The sequence below is a fragment of the Acinonyx jubatus genome, chromosome D3, assembly GCF_027475565.1.
Source record: "Acinonyx jubatus isolate Ajub_Pintada_27869175 chromosome D3, VMU_Ajub_asm_v1.0, whole genome shotgun sequence".
Taxonomy (NCBI): domain Eukaryota; kingdom Metazoa; phylum Chordata; class Mammalia; order Carnivora; family Felidae; genus Acinonyx; species Acinonyx jubatus.
This window is the reverse complement of record NC_069392.1, coordinates 71,827,287-71,846,461: the sequence shown is the minus strand read 5'-3', so window position 1 is coordinate 71,846,461 and position 19,175 is coordinate 71,827,287. Positions and strand designations below refer to the sequence as shown.

Genomic DNA, 19,175 nt, shown 5'->3' with positions numbered 1-19,175 from the left:
GCAGCCAATTAATTTTTTTGTCAGTTCTATTCAGAGTGGGGAAAGAAAATTAACATGACCTCATTCTCAGACTAAAATCAGGGAATACAGATTGAGATTATTCAGACTCAGATATAGATGTTTTTTGCCAAAGGCTATGTAAAGTTTTATTAGGGTAACGGTTTTTAAGAAACAAATTAGTCTTTAAAAAGAAGCCAATGATCGGGGTGCCTCAGTGACTAAGTCTGTTGAGAATCGGACCCTTGATTTCTGCTCAGGTCATGATCTCACAGTGGTTCATGAGATTGAGCCCTGCATCAGGCTCTGTGCTGACAGCTTGGAGCCTGCTTGGGGTGTTCTCTCTCTGTCTCTCTCTCTCTCTCTCTCTCTCTCTCTGCCTCTTCCCTGCTCATGCTCTGTCAAAAATTAGACTAAAAAAAGAAGAAGAAGAAGCCAATGATCATGGATAATATATAGCTGGGGAGAAAACGAAAAAAGGAAAAGTGAAGAAGCAACTTTCTCCCAACTAGAGCTAAGAACAGGGTGGAAGAGAAGTTAAGGAAGGGCCAGTAAGTACTTTACTTCAAATTCTCTAGCTTTTGGTTTCATTGTTAAAGATTTATTGTTTATTTCTCAGAAAATCTAGACGAATTTATTTTAACTTGGCCAGGTCCTTTAGTGACACGCTTTATGAATATTCAGTAACCACTCTTCATTACCAAATCTGAAATTTCTGCTGGCCGCATTAGTTAGCATTGGTTTCTACATTTAGGAAGACTCCTGCTCTATTCACAGTTCTGCAATGTGGTTATTGTGCTGCTCAGAATTATTCTTTTTCTTCCAGTGCTTTTCACAAACAAATACTATTATTTCGCTAACGACTCTTTGGGAGAGACACCTGGATTTTGGATGAATCACTAGCTCTTAAGTGACTGGAGGAGTGTGAGATATGCTCACACAGGCTGGAAGCAGGTACCCCTAAGGAGGGCATTCAACTTTCATACAATCTTCAAAGCTTTTGACTGTCAACTTAGTACACATGATGTGTTACATTTTCCCAACCTTACTTTGGAGGATCCTTCTTTGGATAATCACGTTTCCTTCAAAGGGAGAAGTTGCTCAGAGAACACAGATGGTTCTGGCACTCTTCTTAAAACTTCTGAGCCAAGCTAAAGACTGTTTATTTAGTGACATTAATTTCAAACTTAATCTCAGTGTTTTGCTCATAGCAACACTCAAGAAATGTTTCCCATTTTCCGTTTAAAAGGATATGACCACAAAATTTGGGGCACCTGGGTGACTCAGTCAGTTGAGCGTCCAGCTTCAGCTCAGGTCATCTCACAGTTTGTGGGTGCAAGCCCCAAGTCGGGCTCTGTGCTGACAGCTTAGAGCCTGGAGCCTGCTTCTAATTCTGTGTCTCCCTCTCTCTCTGCTCCTCCCCCGCTCATGCTCTGTCTCGCTCTCTCTCTCCCTCAAAAATAGAAACATTAAAAAAAATTTTTAAAGGATACCACCATAAAATTCATAAAAACAATCTATCCTTCCATAGTGTCTTCTCAAAGAAGCTTTCTTTCATGAGTCTACAAAGACTTCCTACCACCTTTCTAACTATGAAAAATTACAAAGAAGATATTTTATCAGTGTATTTAGATTTTACTTTTGTTGATATCACTGACAAATGATGGTCATGATAATACCTACGTTAAGTAAATTTTGAATGCTTGAAATTGACACCATAAAGTGTGTCTAGATTCCATAACTTTTATTTGCACTGGGAAATAAGGAAATTAATTTGACTCACTTAATTACAGTATCCACTTTACTGTGGTGGTCTGGAACCAAATCTGCAATATCTTCAAGGTCTGCCTGTGTTCTGCTGAAGAATATTAATCTATTTAAATCTTATAAATTCTATAGATTATACACAACTATTATCTCCAATTTATAGATGAGGAATCCAAGATTTGGAGAGGTTAAAGGCATTCCTGAGGTCACAATTTACACTTAGAACTGGGATTAAAACCCAAATGTCTTTGCTCAAAAATCCCTTAACTACTCTAGATCACAGCCTCCTTATTTCAGAATAAAAACATCCTGCACCTAACGTTGAAAATCAAGTAGTTCATCTCTAGAAGGAGAAATAATAATACCAATCTTTATTGTTACGATCTGTTATAGCTGCAAAGTACTTTCAGGCTAATGACATCGGATTATCTCAAAAACAACTTTAGCAACAAGTTTGAATATCCCCATTTTATAGATGAAGAAGCCGATTTCTAATAACTTGAAAAGATTCTCTCAGGGGCTATATAAATGGTCAGTGGCAGAAGCAAGATCTCCATCCCATCTCATTGTGTGGGTCCCACCACCTGTTGATGCTATTCTAGGCAGAAAATGGTGATGGGCCATGTTTTCTGGGAGATGCTGCCATTTTCTTGAAAGAAATTCTGGTGTGACAAGAACACTTTCCCGGAGGAAAGAGAGACTTGCAGAAGTATTTGAATTTACCTTCCTGCCCTGAATCAGCCCCAGAACCAGAATAATCTAGCCCATTTGTCAACAGCAATTGGTTTCAATGCAGACATGTGATTAAGGTATCCTTGGGGAAAGGGACTGTGAAAACCTGAAGCACTGTATAAACTAAAATACACAAAATTGTATTTTATTCACTGAAACGGTTTTTAAATATTTAAACCTTAACATTCTGTACTAAGGTGGTCCTCACTGGTGCCAATAATAGCTAAATTTAGTTTAAAACTACTTTTCACTTTGAGAAGAGTTGTGTGGTATAATTCTCTTCATGTGTGTGACTTAGCCAGCTAACAGTGCAAGAGGGAAGGTGAATCCTTTCATCTCCCATTCAACCCTCACCTCCAATCATTGCAGAGTCTTTGTGCATGCACTTTTTTTAGTATATTTTTTTAAGCTTATTTATTCAGAGACAGAGTTCACACAAGTGGCAGGATGGAGGGCGGGAGGCAGAGACAAGAAGAGAAAATTCCAACTGCGCCTGTGGGGCCCAGACGGGGTGGGGGGCTCAAATTCAACCGAGAGATCATGACCCTAACAGAAATAGAGTCTAATGCTTAACTGACTGAGTCACCCAGGTGACCCTTTATACATGCATTTTAATTTTTATTCCACCAACCCCTAACCTCTGTTCAGTTTTGAGGGAACCGTATGAAAATATGGTCTTCATGAAGCTTCAACTATGTTGTGATATTTTTCTTAGTTGAATGTCAATATTAATTATAATTTTCTAAATATTTATAAATTACTAAAGGAGGAGAATTGGCCAAAAATATGCTAGGTAGCAAGGGAATAACATCCTTAAGAATCCACCATCATCCTCAAATAACATGTATTGAACATTGGCTAGGTACGAAGCTAGCTGGCTATATATATGACTCTATTCACTCTTCACAATAGATCTATGAAGTAAGTGGGTCTTCTAATCTCCACTTCCCAAATGTGAAAAGTAGGGCACAGAAAGATCAGGTAATTTTCCAAAGGTCACATAGACAGTGAGAGAGCTAGGTTTCAAGTCCCAGCTACCTGGTTTTAGAGCATGTACGCTTTACTCTATGTACAATATTGAGAGACAAATATAAAACCCTTTGAGACCTAAAAAAGAAAATCTGTTTCTTAGGAGAAATGAAAAGTAAAATTGAAGAGTTGGAGGCAATATAAAAAACAATTTTCTTTCTTCCAACTGAAAATAAAATCCATTAAAACGAGGTAGACATTAATCAAATGTGAATTAAGTTACACATGCAGGAAAAGTGTCAGAATTAAGTCAGAAAATGTTAAGTGAAAAAGTTTTATATTAGTGCAGAGCCCAAGATCTGAATTTATGTAAACTCAACTTTATCACTAATGCACGCAAGATAACAGGGTTCAAGTCCTTTACACCAAGCCTACACGTAGCCAGCACTTGCCAAGGTTTATTCCAGCTTCAGATCCTTCATTTCAGAAGTGCAGTTTGGATTGGATAATCTCCACAAATCTCTTTCTGCTTCTGGGATGTGGTCAGTGCCTTAATACTTGCTTTGTATTTTCTCCATGCCGAGCACAGGGCTGGGTTCTGTGGAGATACACGCAAGCAAAGGCGTGATCCCATGCCTTCCGAGAGGGGCCCCTGGTCCTCACTAGTGACAGGCGAAATTCCTGAAAACCTGAATCCTCAGGTGGGTGGCACCTGCTGCCAGCACCCTTGACACTGAAATTGAGCACCTCTGACTCACGATTATTAGACACTGTTAGACTTTTGCTACTGTCAGAACGTTTATAAAAGAGTTTACAAATTTTTTTTTAATGTTTATTGTTGAGAGCGAGCGAACGAGCGCAGGAGAGGGCAGAGAGAGAGGGAGGCACAGAATCTAAAGTAGGGTCCAGGCTCTGAGCTTTCAGCACAGAGCCTGATGGGGGGGGTCTCGAACTCCCGAACCATGAGATCATGACCTGAGCCAAAGTCGGGCGCTCAACTGCCTGAGCCACCCAGGCACCCCAAGTGTTTGTAAAAGAGTTTTAAAGAGTACCGGGAGCTCATTAAATGATTAGGAATTTGGGATGAAGTGCTTACTTTTTCCTGTAAAGAATTTTGGAATTAGTTGTTATGGGAGAGACTCTGAGCTGTCCCATGATATCCATCCTTTGTTTTCCTGATAAATAAAACCATCAGTTTTAGCTGGTCACACAAACATCCAAAATACTATGCATTCCCCCAGCCTACCTTACAGGTAGGCATGGCGTAGGACTAAAATTGGCAGTGGGTTGTAATATAATTGCTGCATGTGACTTCTGAAAAATATTCTTGGAGGGAAGGATCAGTACTTTGATGCCTCTTCCTTTCTGCTGGCTGGAATATAGGTGCAATGACCAGAGTTTAAGCAGCCATTTTGAACCATGAAATAGAAACCAGATGCTGAGGATAGGGAGCAATGAGATAAGGGAGTCAAGGTCTCTGATACCATAAAATTACTTTTGCCAAGTGTTACAGCTGCCTTCAGCTTTTAATGTCTATAAGAAAGAAACTTTCTGTATTTCTAAGATTTCTATGATTCTAGCTTTTTTAGCTTCCCATATATAAATGATATCATACTGTATTTCTCACTCTCAGGCTTATCTCACTTAGCATAATGCCCTCAACTTCCATCTGTGTCCTCACAAATGGAAGAATTTCCATTTCTGGTGGCTGAATTTTTTTCCACATCTTTATCCATTCATCTGTTGACACTTACGTTGCTTCCATATCTTGACTGTTGTGGAGAAGGCTGCACTGAACATGGGACTACAGATCTCTTTCAGATTGTGTTTTCATTTCCTTTCAAAACATAACCAGAAGCACAATTGCCAGATCATACAATAGTTCTTTTATCAATTTCTTGAGGAACCTTCATACCGTCTGCCGTAGTGGCTGCACCAGTTTGCATTCCTACCAGTGCACAGGGTTCCCCTTTGTCCACAAGTTTGCCAACACTTGTTCTTCTGTCTTTTTGATGATAGCCATTCTAACAGTGTGAGGTGAGGTCTTGTGGTTTTCATTTGCATATTCCTGATTAGAGATTTTGAGTATCTTTTCATGGACCTTTTGGCCATTTGTAGGTCTTCTTTGGAAAAATGTTTATTCCTCTGCCCATTTTTTTTATTTTGAGAGAAAAAGAGAAAGTGAGCAGGGGAGGGGCAGAGAGAGAAGGAAAGAGAGAATCCCAAGCAGGCTCTGCACTGTTAGAAAGGAGCCTGATGCAGGACTCCAACTCCCAAACTGCTGAAATCAAGAGCTGGACACTTAACAGACTGAGCCACCCAGGTGTCCCATCCTCTGCCCACTTTTTAAATTGTATCTTTTTTTTCTTATCAAGTTGTGAGTTCATTATGGATTTTAGATATTAACCCCTCATCAGATTATATGATTTGCAAATATTTTCTCCCCTTCTGTAGATTGCATTTTGCTGATGGTTTCCTTTGCTGTGCAGAAGACTTAGTTTGATCATTATCCTTTTAATATGCAATTGAATTTAGTTTGCTAATATTTTGTCAGTTTTTGTACCTACATTCATTAGGGATATTCGCCTATACTTTTGTTTTCTTGCAGTGTCCTTATCTGGTTTTGGTATCAGAGTAATGCTAGCCTTGTAAAAGGAGTTGGGCGTATTCCCTCCTCAACTTTTTGAAACACTTTAAGAAGGCTTGGAATGAATTCTTGAAATGTTTGGTAGAATTCACCAGTGAAACCATTTGGTCCTGGGCTTTTCTAGAAGCTAGAAAGTTTTTGATTACTGATTTATTCACCTTACTCCTGTTGATCTGTTTGGATTTTTGGTTTCTTCATGACTCAGCCTTGGCAGGTCATAGATCTCTAGGGAGTTGTCCATTTCTTCTATGTCATCTAATTTGTTGCCATAGAATTGTTCACAGTAAACTCTTCTGATCTTTCTAGAGTTGTGGTAGTTGTCGTGTCTCCTCTTCCATTTCTAATGTTGACTCTTGGTTTGTGTAGCTAAATGTTTTTCAATTTTATTTTTTTATTTTTTCAAATAACCAGCTCTTAGTTTTATTCATCTTTGTTTTACTGTTTTTCTTTTTAATGTTTATTTTTGTGAGAGAGAGAGAAAGAGCACAAGCAGGAGAGGGGAAGACACACACACACACACACACACAGAATCTGAAGCAGGCTCCAGGCCCTGAGCTGTCAGCACACAGCCCGACCTGCACTCAGACTCACAAATCGTGAGATCATGACCTGAGCTGAAGTTGGACACTTAATCAACTGAGCCACCCAGGCACCCCTGGTCTCTTTTTTAAAGTAGATCTACTGAGGTATAACTGACCTACAACAAATTGCACATGCTTACATCATACAATTTGATAGTTTTTAACACATGGAAACCTCACAACAATCAAGATAATGAACATAGCCATCACCATCAAGATTTTCCTTATGCCCCTTTGTAATTGACCCCAGGTCTCCCCACTCCAATTCTTGTCCTTAGGCAACCAATGGTCTGTTTCTTCACGATTACGTTAAGTTTTCTGAAAGTTTCTACTAATAATCATATAGTTTTCTTCTGTTTGCTTACCCTCAGCATAATTACTTTGAGATTCCTCATGTGGTATGTATCAGTAATTGATTCAGGGGTGCGCAGGTGGCTCAGTCAATTGAGCATTGATTCTTGATTTCAGCTCAGGTCATGACCCCAGGGTCATGAGATCAAGCCCTGCATCTGGCTACACACTCAGCATGGCGTCTGCTTGGGATTCCCTGTTCCTCTGCCCCTCTCTCCTACTTGTTCTAAAATTAAAGTAGTTGCTCTAAAATTAGAGATTTTGAGTATCTCTCATGCTCATGCTCTAAAATTAAAGTAGTTGATTCATTTTCATGGGGGGGGGGGCAGTGACATATCTGCTCAGATCCTTGTTGTTTACTTCCTTCTGCTACCTTTGGGCTTATTCTTTCTGGGTTTCCTTGAGGTATAAAGTTAGGTTGTTTGATATCTGTCTGCTTTCTGGGAGTTTATTCTATTAACTTCCCTCTTAGAACTTCTGCAGAATCCCATGTTTTCAGGTGTTGTGTTTCTATTTTAAGATTTTTATTTCCCTTTTGATTTTTTTCTTCGACCCATTGTTTGTTCAGTAGTGTGCTAAGTTTCCCCATGCTTATAAGTTTTCCAACCTTCTTCCAGTTATTGGTTTCTAGTTTCATATCACAGTGGTCAGAAAAGATACTTGGTATAATACCCCCAGGGCCTGTATTTGTTTTACTACCATTTCTGCCTTCGAGAATACCTCTTGTTGGTTAGTACCCCAATCTCATTGGCTTCCTTTCTTAACCAAGGCATATAAAGGTGTTAATATCTGTGCTAGACGAGGACTAAAAGATCTCCAGGATCCCAATAAACCAACCAAAGCTTTTAATTCTTTTGCCATTACAGGGATTGGGAAGGCTTATATTTTATCAGTGACTGCCTCTGGCATTGCTTTGGTCTTACCTAACCACATGACTCGTGGGCACATTACTGATTGACCTAGCCCTTGATTCTATCAGTATTTACCTTCCAATCTCCTAAGTACACTTGTAATGCCGCAGTTGCTGAAGACAAGGAGGGTAAATCACCACAAGTTAATACAGCATCTATAGAATAAAGCACCATCTCCTCTAACAACATCCATTTTTCCAAATCTCTGGGTACCATCCTATGACAAATGGTGGGACTATGGAACATCTGGAAGGTTCATGGTTTCCTGTTCCACATGAAAGCAGATTGGTTTTGGGATTTGAGTTCTAATGGAATGCTATACAGGGCATTAGCTAGGTCCAGTACATAATGATAGAAAAAGTCATGGTATCCATTAAGACCTAACAATAAGACTCTATCAGGTATCTGTAGGTTGGATGGGTGGAGTAACTTTATTGAGTTCACTAGAACCTATTGTCATTTGCCAGGTCCCATTAGAGTTCTTTATAGGCCCAGCCTGACTATTGAATGAGCTTTGAGCAGATCTACCCTAACCTTTTCTAATTCTCTAATGGTGGTGGTTATCTCATTATGGCCCTCAGGTAGTTTACATTGTTTTTGTTTATTACTTTCCAGGGGATAGCAACTGTATAGACTCCCATTTTGCAGGAGTCCTGAGAACAGGTTTCATTATTCGAGTATGTAACCTAGTTCACCTGTTTTTAAATATAATTTATTGTCAAGTTAGCTAATATACAGTGTGCTCTTGGTTTTGAGGGTAGATTCCCGTGATTCATCGCTCACATACAACACCCAGTGCTTATCCCAGCAACTGCCCTCCTCATGCCCATCACCTATTTTCCCCTCTCCCCCACCATCCCCCCCCCACCTGCTGTCAACCATAAGAGACCTTTAAATACAGAGAACAAAGTTCACCTGTTCTTGTAATTAGATCCAGATCCTAGAAAACATCTACACCCAAATTCTACTCAGGAATGGGGAAATACGCACTAAAAAACAGCAGGAAGGAAGCCTGCCCATTGTAGATAAAGACTAATTTGTCTGACCTTGATAATCTGTCCCCCATTAGCATTAATGGCTTCACTGTCTCTCCCCAAAGTTTGAGAGGTTTCCACAGATAAGTGTGCATCTAGCTCTAGCATCTATCAGAGCAAGTACAGGCTGCCCACCAGCACAAGACCAATAAACGACCACTTCAACATGGGTCCCCACACACACACACACTAGAGGGCAATGCTGGCCTAACCCCGTATCTCTAGGGTGGGTGGGGTAAGGGGTATCCACCCCTGAAATTCCTCCATTAATGGAGAGGCACTTGGCGACACACCTGGCTTTGAGCCTTTCTTCAAGGGAGTGAACTGCTTTGCCTTAGCACCTTCCACGTGCTTGGCGAGACTAGATTGGGTTGTCTATATTTTCCCTCTGGGTTCCAGATATTACATCTTGCCATAATTGTTTATGAGGGAACTTGGTGGGTCTACTTTCCGCCATTTTATCGTTGGCAGGATCCTTTGTTTCTCCCCATTTTCAACCCGTTTCCCTCAGGACAGATTCTTTCGGTTTCATTTAGTCAGCCATCATAACAGCTACTATAGCAATGGGCCAATTAACCATAGGGGCAAGAACAGATACTAAAGTCTCCTACCATGGCCCCAGGGCTAACTGTAAGATATGGTCTTTCCTACCAGAGGAAAATAATTCTTTGCCTGGGCCTCTAAAATACTGGGCAAAGGCATGTTTTATTCCTAGTTCACCTATAATTTCTTATAGTTCTCCCTTAAAGGTCCAGCATAGTGAAGAGCAGGGGCAATATCCCCTTTATTTAAGCCAGGCTATGGTAATGTTAGTATTTATCCAATCAAATTAGCTAAGCACCTAGATTCTCACCCATGCCTGCATCATCTTTGTCACAAAGCAGGTTGAGCAGTGACTGAGGCCATTTTGACATCTCAAACCCACTTAGCATATCTCCCCCAGTATCCCACCGTCGTAACACCCAAGAAGCCAACCTTCCAAGCCCATTTGCTTAAAGCAGCTGGTTAGCTCCACTAATTCAGCAGGATAGTCCCTCATAGTTATTTTCTCACTAGTGGGAACTTCTTATCATCCCCAGGCTCACAAGTGGCCTGGGTCTTTGAATCAGAAGGTGTGCCCATACATCATTTTGCTCCTCCATGATAGGTACTCATCAGAGGAGTCATTATCTCAGGGATCGCATGATTTAGGGTCCCACTTCTCTTGGGGTACAGTTCCCACTTTAGTGTGCAACAATCTGTGCCCGTGCATCTTTGCCATCTTAAATGCCATAGTTTCCAAGCATTCTTCCTGCTGTTGGATTCTTTTGGACATAATGTCCATATTAGAGGAACAGGGGTTCCTATATCCTTTTCCAAAGCCTCACTTCTAAAAACACACTTCACTGATTTGTTCCAATTCTCTCCTTACTAGTAATTCCTTTTCCCTGGCATCTAATAATGCACAGATCAATGGCCAAACTACTACCGCAATAGCTTATTCACTTTCCCATCTCCATTTCCTTCCTCTCCTCCCACCCCTACTGTTTCAGATATGATATCTAACAATGCCTTGGGCTTTGGCTGGCAGGGGGCAGGGAGAGGGTGCATTCCTGTTTGCACTGGTCTGAAATGCTCCAAAAACCTAGCAAGTTGCACCACATGGGGGTGGCTGGCCAACCTGGGATTTCTCCCACAAACAATGGGCTTTCCCCTGTACCCAGGCTTTGGTTTTCAGTCTCCCAGCTGACTTGCCCATTGTTAGAAGGTGGAGGAAGGTCAGTAGCCCAAAGAGAAGGCACTCTGAGACTGAAAACTGAAGCAAACCTCTCTATACCATTTACAGGGTTTTATTCAAGGTGACTTACCGACAGTGGGGAATCAGGCAGAAAATGACTCACTGTAACTGCAGAGCTATGTTCTACCCCTATTCTCCACCGAGTCCAGCCCTTAATCCCGAGTTTTTATAGAGCGAGGGGCATGGTGGGGCGGTCACAGGGTAGTTACCTAAAGTGGTACCATCTGTGTGCACCAGAGGCTCTCTGCTGGTTATCTAAAGTGGAGCCTTCTGTGTGCCACTTTAGGAACGATCAAACTCCGAACAAGCCTTCCCACATTCCAGGCAGGTTATACCTTAATTTCCACAGGGCATGGAACACGTAGGGGAAGTCACTGAACAAGCCAGAACAAGATGGAGGGCCAAAGATGGAGTCAGATGGAACTATAGTTCCAAAATTCAAAGTCTTTTGAAACTGCACAATATCAGAGTGACTGGCTTAAATAGTGTACCTGTTGAAAGGCTTCCCTAAAATACTGTGGATGTCATCATAGAGCAGGGCTACCTATTACAACAGATTTTCAGTATAGATAAATGGGCTTTGGGGGGAAGAAAATGCCCATTAGGACATATTCCAGTAAAGCTTCTAAAGCAGTTAATTACACTCTAATTTAGTGAAGCGTATTTGAAAGCTTAACATTTAATCCTACATAAAGTTACTTTGCATTTAAGAACAAATGATACTCTCACAAAAGTCTATGCACAGAAGTTTTATATCGAGAAGCTTCCTGACTAACTTAAAATATGTCACGATAGGGGCACCTGGGTGGCTCAGTCGGTTGGGCGTCCGACATCGGCTCAGGTAATGATCTCACAGTTTGTGGGTTCGAGCCCCACATTGGGCTCCATGCTGACAGCTCAGAGCCTGGACCCTGCTTCAGATTCTGTGTCTCCCACTCTCTCTGTCACTCCACTGCTCACACACACTGTCTCTCTCTCTCTCTCCTCTCTCTCTCTCTCTCTCTTTCTAAAATATAATTAAACATTAAAAATTTTTTAAAAATAAAATATGTCACAATCGACCAAGTGTGGTGAATAAATTTTTGAAATAATAAATATTAGACTTCTATATGATTTTAATATTTGTTGAATAAACCACTAAAACTGGGTGATTACTTATTTACTGACTATGCGCACTTAGTATTTTCATAGTACTTTGTAAAATTTTTGTTCGAGATGTGTATTTTAATTTGTGAAGATATTTCCCACAACTCTGTTTACTATTTTAATATTTTATTAAACTTTTTAAAACTGAAAGTCTAAAGCAAAAAACAAGAACCAAAGAGTTCATTCACATCATTAGTCACAAGCCCAGAAATCTAATGATCTCAGATAACTTTAATTGCAATATCCTCCACCCCAATATTTAACATGGGAAATCCATTGCTAAGATTCTCCTTAAACGTAAAGAAGCTATCCTTTCCATATTACCATACTGCATTCTGTATTATCTCTAAAAGTAAGGGAAGTAAACAACAGCTCTTATTACAACTTAGCATGTCTTCTAGAATACAAAACTTTTTTTTTTTTTTTTTTTTTTAGTTAGCAGTAAATTTATTTTAGGTCTTTTTAAAAATACTTTTTTAACTTTTATATCAAAAAGTTTAAGTCATATCAGAAAGTACATTTAAACCTAGTGATTTTAGTCTTTCTTCTTCATAAGCTTTTAAATCAAAAATGCAATAGAAATGACTTGGGTTAAGATTGCCTGGGGGAAAACGCATGCACACTTACTCCCTTATGTTTATTAATCTTATCTAGAGCTTTATGATTTTTTTTCTAAAATTTATATAACAACTTTCATCATTTTTTTTTCTTTTTTCTGTTAAACAGAGGAAGAGATAGAGAGCAGGGGAGGGGCAGAGAGAGAGAGAGAGGGAGAGAGAGAATCCCAAGCAGGCTCTGTGCCATCATCCTGCTCAGTCTCACCACCATGAGATCATGACCTGAGACAAAATCAAGAGTTAGATGCTTAACTGACTGAGCCACCCAGGCATCCTGACTTTCATCATTCTTGAATTGTATTATCAAATGATATTTGTGGTATAAAAAATATATATTCTTTAAAGACTCAAATTTGGGGGCGCCTGGGTGGCTCAGTTGGTTAAGCATTGGACTTCGGCTCAGATCACGATCTCGTAGTTCATGGGTTCGAGCCCCATATCGGGCTCTGCAATGACAGCTCTGGAGCCTGCTTCAGATGCTGTGTCTCCTTCTCTGTCTCTCTCTCAAAAGTTAACAAACATTAAAAAAATAAATAAAATAAATAAATAAATAAAGACTCAAATTTTTACATTTCTTGGTGTCTGAAAAATAATACTAGTTGTCCATATATAACAATTTTGTAAGGAATGACTGTATTTCTGATCTTTCTTTTGTGGAGTCTAATTACTCAGTAAGGCCTCAAAGTCATGCTAATTTACATGACTTATTGTTGCCTGTGGCAACTCAACCTAGAATGATAGAGAACACAAAGTCTTTTGCTTTAGGAAAACAAAACAATGCTTTTAGAACTTTTAATGGTGCACAAAAGACAAGCAGAAGTTGGAAGCTGGATACCAAGGCTTTAGTGGCTTGGGTATAGGCTATGGGCTGAGTCTTTGGGTAGGAGCCCCCTTGTCTGGAACACTCTTCCATTTTTGTAGAGTTTGGAGGTTGGGGGTGGAATGGGCAGGTTAATTTAACTCTAAAGTCTTTCCCAGAATGAAACATGTATGCTTTCAGTGAGTATTAAACACTCAGAATATAAATAACATTGAATAAGTCTTGTGTTTCATAGCAAATTACAAGCAATGTGACCTCAAACTTGTAGTACAAAATACAAATTTTGTAAGTAATAATTTATAGTAGTTTGGAGACTAAGCAAAATATCAAATATGGAAAATAATATTGACATTATCAGTGAAACTTCAGAAATATAAAATACATCACTTGTTACATTTGAAGTGTTCCTAAGTGTGCTTTTGATTTTAAATCTATTAAACCCCCTTAACCCTCTCATTTTCTATTTAATGATCTCTATGTAAGTCCAAATTTTCATCCTTTTTCAACTTTTAGTCCTTCTCCAAAATCTTCCTTGATTATTCCTAACTTCACTGACTTCTTTTCTGAATTTCCCAAGAGAAACGCCTCTGTACTGACCAATAGGTATTTAAAAACTCTTGCTCATTAACCACTTTAGTTTTTTAAGTTTATTTATTTGTTTTGAGAGAGAAAGAGAGCGAGCAGGGAAAGGGCAGGGAGAGGGAGAGAGAGAAACCTAAGCAGGCTCTGTGCTGTCAGACAGAGCTTGATGTGGGGCTCGAACCCATGAACTGTGAGCTCATGACGTGAGTTGAACCAAGAGTTGGACGCTTACCCAACTGAGCCACCCAGGCCCCCGACTCATTAACCACTTTAGTTGAACATTTCCTTCTCCCTACTGGAATATAAATGCTGAAAATAGGGAAGTTATGAGATTAGAAAATAATCAATAGCTAGGTAGTAAATATTGGCTTCAGAACCAACAGGCAGAGATCTAAGTAGAGCAGCATCCTCCTGGCAGCCTCTTCAGCAGTTGAAACCACTATTTGTGGAGAATAAAGCTGGTTGTATGGGAGGGATGGAAAGAAAACACTGGGCCCCAGCCTGAATGAATCAATCAGCCTCAGTTGAAAAAAAAAAAATGTTTTCCAATCATTTGAACACTGGAGGGCCCAAGACTGGGTCATTACCATATGGGAATATAGCAAATGAGTGGAGGGGGAGGAGCAAGCTCTCATGAAGCCAAATGCTTTGCAACCCTTGGCAGGAAGAGAGAACACCTGGACATGCCTCCTTTGGGGTAAGGGTGTTGGTCTGGCTTGAGGAGAGCTAAGGGCTCAAAAGTTCTCTTCAATGATAACTTCATGGTCCAGTGTTGTTATTTCAGTTGTCTCCATGGAGGATGGAGACACCTTGGCAGAGGAGCTTTGGGTGGCCGCAGGGGTAGAAGATCCAGGCAGGGTTGATGAGGTAGGAGATGGGGTAGAATCAGGGATGCAGGTGACATGATTCGACTTTCCATCTGCATGAATGATGATAGTGGTACTGTTGGTGTGCTCGCCAAAGTGGACAAAGTATAAGACCAGAATAACAAGGGTTGTGGCAATTAGACAGGCCAAGAGACACACCAGAAATGTTTTCCAGAGTGACCACGGTTTTGCTGTAACCTGCAATGAAGTATGAAAAATATTTCAGCAAATTACATAGAAGTGACTTAGGTAATTGATTTCAATTACTCCACATGCTATAATTTAAAGTAGTTTATCAGCTGTCTCTTAGCTGTCTCTTTCATTCCTTCTCTCTCTCTCTCTCTCTCTCTCTCTCTCACACACACACACACACACACAGAGCCCTTGTTTTCAAGTCCATGAGGACAAAATGTCCCTTCTAAGTTACTCCTTTGTACTAAAGCAATAAGGCATCATCTCAAATGCCTTATCACATCATCTCAAATGCCGTCTCAATCACTGTTAAGTAATTATCAGCTACTCAAGTTATTTTACATCACTCAAAGTTACCTTTGACTGATGGACAATGGCAGGTATTCTTTTGCTCATTGTTTGTGATCTCCTATTTTCATATTACGTGTTGAAATTTTAGAATTACAAAAATATTTTTTAATTACATTTTTATCTCTTAAACATACATAAGAGGACTCTCATTGAGCTTGGAAAGACATCAAAATACAAAACTTATTAACTCTGGTATGGTGCAGGGTCTTAAAGGAATAGAAGGGAGCCCTAATAAACTGTTGGGGGCCATGAGTCCCAGGTGTCGCCAGGAGCTTGTGGAGTGGCAGCACGGAGAAGTGCAGAGTAGCCAAAGGACATGGGGACAGTGAGGCGACAGGAGATCCCAGAAGAGTCTGCAGAGTAGGGCCTGCCTGCCTGCCCCATTTCACCAGTGTTCCTCAGGACTACTGAAGATTCCCCTTCCCCCCAGGCCCTAAATCTTACCCACTGTGGCTGGAGGGTCACATTGGGCAATGTACAACCACACTGTCTTCCTTCATTCAAACAGTATGGATTTCTGGGCAACTGCAGAGAAAGAATTTTTAAATTAACAAGCAAACCAACAAATAACTCTTATTGTTAAAGATGAAGAAAGCTTATTTTACCCAGGAACATAAACAAATGAAGCACATATAAATGATGTGAGTCCAATATGTATTAAATGAAGAACCAACCAAGTTCTAGGAGAATCTGAAACTCTAATAAATTGTTTGATGATATGAATTGTACAAATACATTTTTCACATCAAATGATCAATGAAGAAAAATAAAATGTTCGATTCAATAGATGCCCAAGGATCATTTTAACAAATTCCGACATTCAATCCTGATGAAAGCAGACAAACAAGGCAAATCTCAAAAATCTAAAAATAAAATAGTAATTTCCAAATGTAACAAGGAATGTTTTCCTCAAAATAATGAGTAACAAACATCATATTTAATGGTAAAGCATCAGGCACATTCCTCTGAAGTCAGGAGAAGTGAAAAAATGTCTCCTACCACCAATATCAGGTAATGTTTTTCTAGAAGTTCTCATCGATATGTATGAATAACAGAAATGTGAAGATAAAATTAACATTATTTGTACATGATATGATTGTCTACAAACAGAATCTCAAATAATCAACCATACAACATCTCAAAAGTAATAAGAACTCATCATGTTGGCTCATTATAAAAATGTGAAAAATATATGTGACAGCACTTGTTTTGTGTGTGCATGTGCGTGTGTGTACATGTATTAGCAACCACTATTCGTGTAATAAAGCAATTTAAAATGGCTAAGCATATCAAATGCCATATGACTTACATAAAGAAAACCACAAAATCTTACTGGGAAGCAAAAAGACAATTTGGGTAAACGTCCTCTTATAAAAAGCTTCAGAGGTACCTGGGCGATTCAGTTGGTTAAGCGTCCAACTTTGGCTCAGGTCATGATCTCTCAGTTTGTGAGTTCAAACCCAGCTCAGAGCCTAGAGCCTGCTTCAGATTCTATGTCTGCCTGTCTCTCTGCCCCTTCCCTGCTCACGCTCTGTCTCGCTCTAAAAATAAACATTAAAAATAATAATAAAAAAAGCTTCAGCAGTATAAGCTGAATTTTAATTAATTCTCCAGAATTTTAATTAATATCTTTATGGGATTTTTTTGAGGAAAAACAAGAAAATTAACAAAAATTTCATGTGGCAAAATAAAGTAACCAAAAGAATAAAATTAGATTGGATGGGAGAGGGGACAAGAAACAAAATATTAGCAGTGAGTTTTTTCTGGGAGGAATCATGGGTGATATTGTTCTGTTTTCTTTTTTATTCTCTATATTTCCCAAATTCTCTAAAATTAGCAAATAAACTCATATGGTAATTGTAAAAAAATTTTTTTCTACCCATCATGCTGGGGAATCTAAGAAGTTATAGATTGTCAGATTGGTAAAAAATGGAAAATCCAAACATTCCTTTTCACTGTCTCAGAAGTCAGTTTTACTGTTTAGCATGGGTTTAGCATGATTATCTAATCATTTGACTTAATGGAATAAATTGCATAGATTTTAGCATGTGGGGAAATACCATAACTCATATTCAATGTAAATTAAAAGGGGAAGGAAATAAAGTGATGTATATATGATATTAAAGCGATGACACTTGGTAGCTTCCCTGAAGTATGAGGCATCCTGTAAAATACGTTTCCAATGGTCTAGCTGTTGAATGCTGAAACTGTAAAACCTTCACAAGTAAAACCTTCAAGTGGCAAAACAACGCTTATCAAATCTTACCTTCGTATTTATTTTTTCTGATTTGTCTCTTGGTTCTACAACCTCAAGTTGATTTAAAATTCATTTTTCCTTATTATGAACATAATAGTAGTCAAGATTTCTGAAAAGTAGTTTCTTATAATGAGATTATATGTGAGAAATCTGAGTTCTATTTCTAACTCTGCCACTAGCTAGCTGGACTCTTAATGTTTCAATTCCTCCTGTGTAAAATGAACAGATTTGTTTGAACGATGAATGAGACTCCATATACTTTCTAAGAAATATTATTTTTATATTACTAGAATAACACATTTGCAGCATAAGCTTCCCAATGAGACATTTTCCATAAATTACTATTTTAAATGCAAGTAGGCCAATGAGAATAAATATTTTCATTAGATTAAAATATACAATAATTTTCATAATAAATAAACTAAAATAAAAAATAATCAATATTTGCTATAAATACTTCAAATAATTTACTAAGAATTCTATCTACTGGTACCTTATATCTAAGTGCCAAAATTTAGACAAAATATCTGAATTTAGGCAAAGTCTAATACACAATTCCTAAATGATGTGAAAGCACTATCTGGCATGTTAAATAACAGCCTCAACACTCATGATTTCTGGTAATAACGTCCTAGATTCCATTCATCTTGTAATAGCAAAATCAGAAACAATGCAACTGAACTTTCTTGGAAGGTTAAATGTTAAATGTTGCAAACAAGATTATTAGCCATGAAAGCCATTAAAAGGTATTGGTACTCACCAGCTCTGTTGAGGTTTGCTCAATATCCGCAACATGATGTCGTCGTTCCCCATCCATTCTGAGGTTGCTGGGGTCTCAAATACAACCCCCAAAATGTCTATGCTCACTTTGTGGGTGAGAACTTGGGAAATCCTGGATTTATGTTAAACTAATAACTATTCAATCTGGGTTATGTAAAACAATAGGTATTTTCTGAAAAGAATTTCCTAATTCAACCTGAAAGTATGCAATTTATACTTGCTGAGGAAAAATAAATAGAAAAGTTTGCTCCCTTCAAAAACAGAACACGCAGAAAATTATCCCAACTATCAGAATGACTCTAAGATTCTGGAGGAGATATAAACCCTTGCCCTCTTTATTTCACATAATTCATTTAAAATCACTGAAACTTGATTTCTCATGGGTTAGGAATTTAGTTTTCGTTTCTAAAAAAAAAACCCACAAAGCCACTCCTTGGTAATGAGTATTGCAGAATATTCTGTAGCTAAGCAGAGGGATTATGTTAATGACTAATTTCAAAACTTTCCAGAAATAAGACAATATGGAGATTAGGGGATCATGATAGATTTAGGTGGTTGTTGAATAAAATGTGCTGTGCTGTTGAAGTCAGTGGCTAAACTGAGATGGAAACAGGAACTAAAAACTTACCAAAATGGTTTTACTAAAAATACAGATAAAAATAGGAAGTAAGTACACTTCAGTAGCTCTTGATTATATGAATCGAGGATTATCCATGGTAAATCTAGTCTGCTTCTATGTAAATTTGTGTTGCTTTTGGCTATGGAATGATGTCACTGCTTCTCATGAATCCCAGTCTT

General features: G+C 38.8%; 1 protein-coding gene across 1 annotated transcript; it reads right to left on the bottom strand.

The window, feature by feature from the left end:
* Positions 1 to 11,500: 11,500 nt before the first annotated feature.
* Positions 11,501 to 18,766, bottom strand: LOC106981237 (dynactin-associated protein-like). Its single transcript, XM_015079380.3, has 3 exons — positions 18,358 to 18,766; positions 15,785 to 15,865; positions 11,501 to 14,995 (listed from the first exon to the last, which is right to left on the bottom strand). The coding sequence occupies exons 1-3, from the start codon at positions 18,412 to 18,414 to the stop codon at positions 14,666 to 14,668; spliced, it is 468 nt and encodes a 155-aa protein (XP_014934866.1). The 5' UTR covers positions 18,415 to 18,766; the 3' UTR covers positions 11,501 to 14,665.
* Between the last annotated feature and the right edge of the window lie 409 nt (positions 18,767 to 19,175).

Bases quoted from the DNA above. Each gene is read 5' to 3' on its own strand.
- LOC106981237 (XM_015079380.3), bottom strand. From the start codon at position 18,414: ATGGATGGGGAACGACGACATCATGTTGCGGATATTGAGCAAACCTCA. The intron at 15,866-18,357 runs GTGAGTACCAAT...CTTTCTCTGCAG, and splicing joins AGCAAACCTCAACAGAGCTG to TTGCCCAGAAATCCATACTG. The intron at 14,996-15,784 runs GTAAGATTTAGG...ACTTCATTGCAG, and splicing joins TGACCCTCCAGCCACAGTGG to GTTACAGCAAAACCGTGGTC.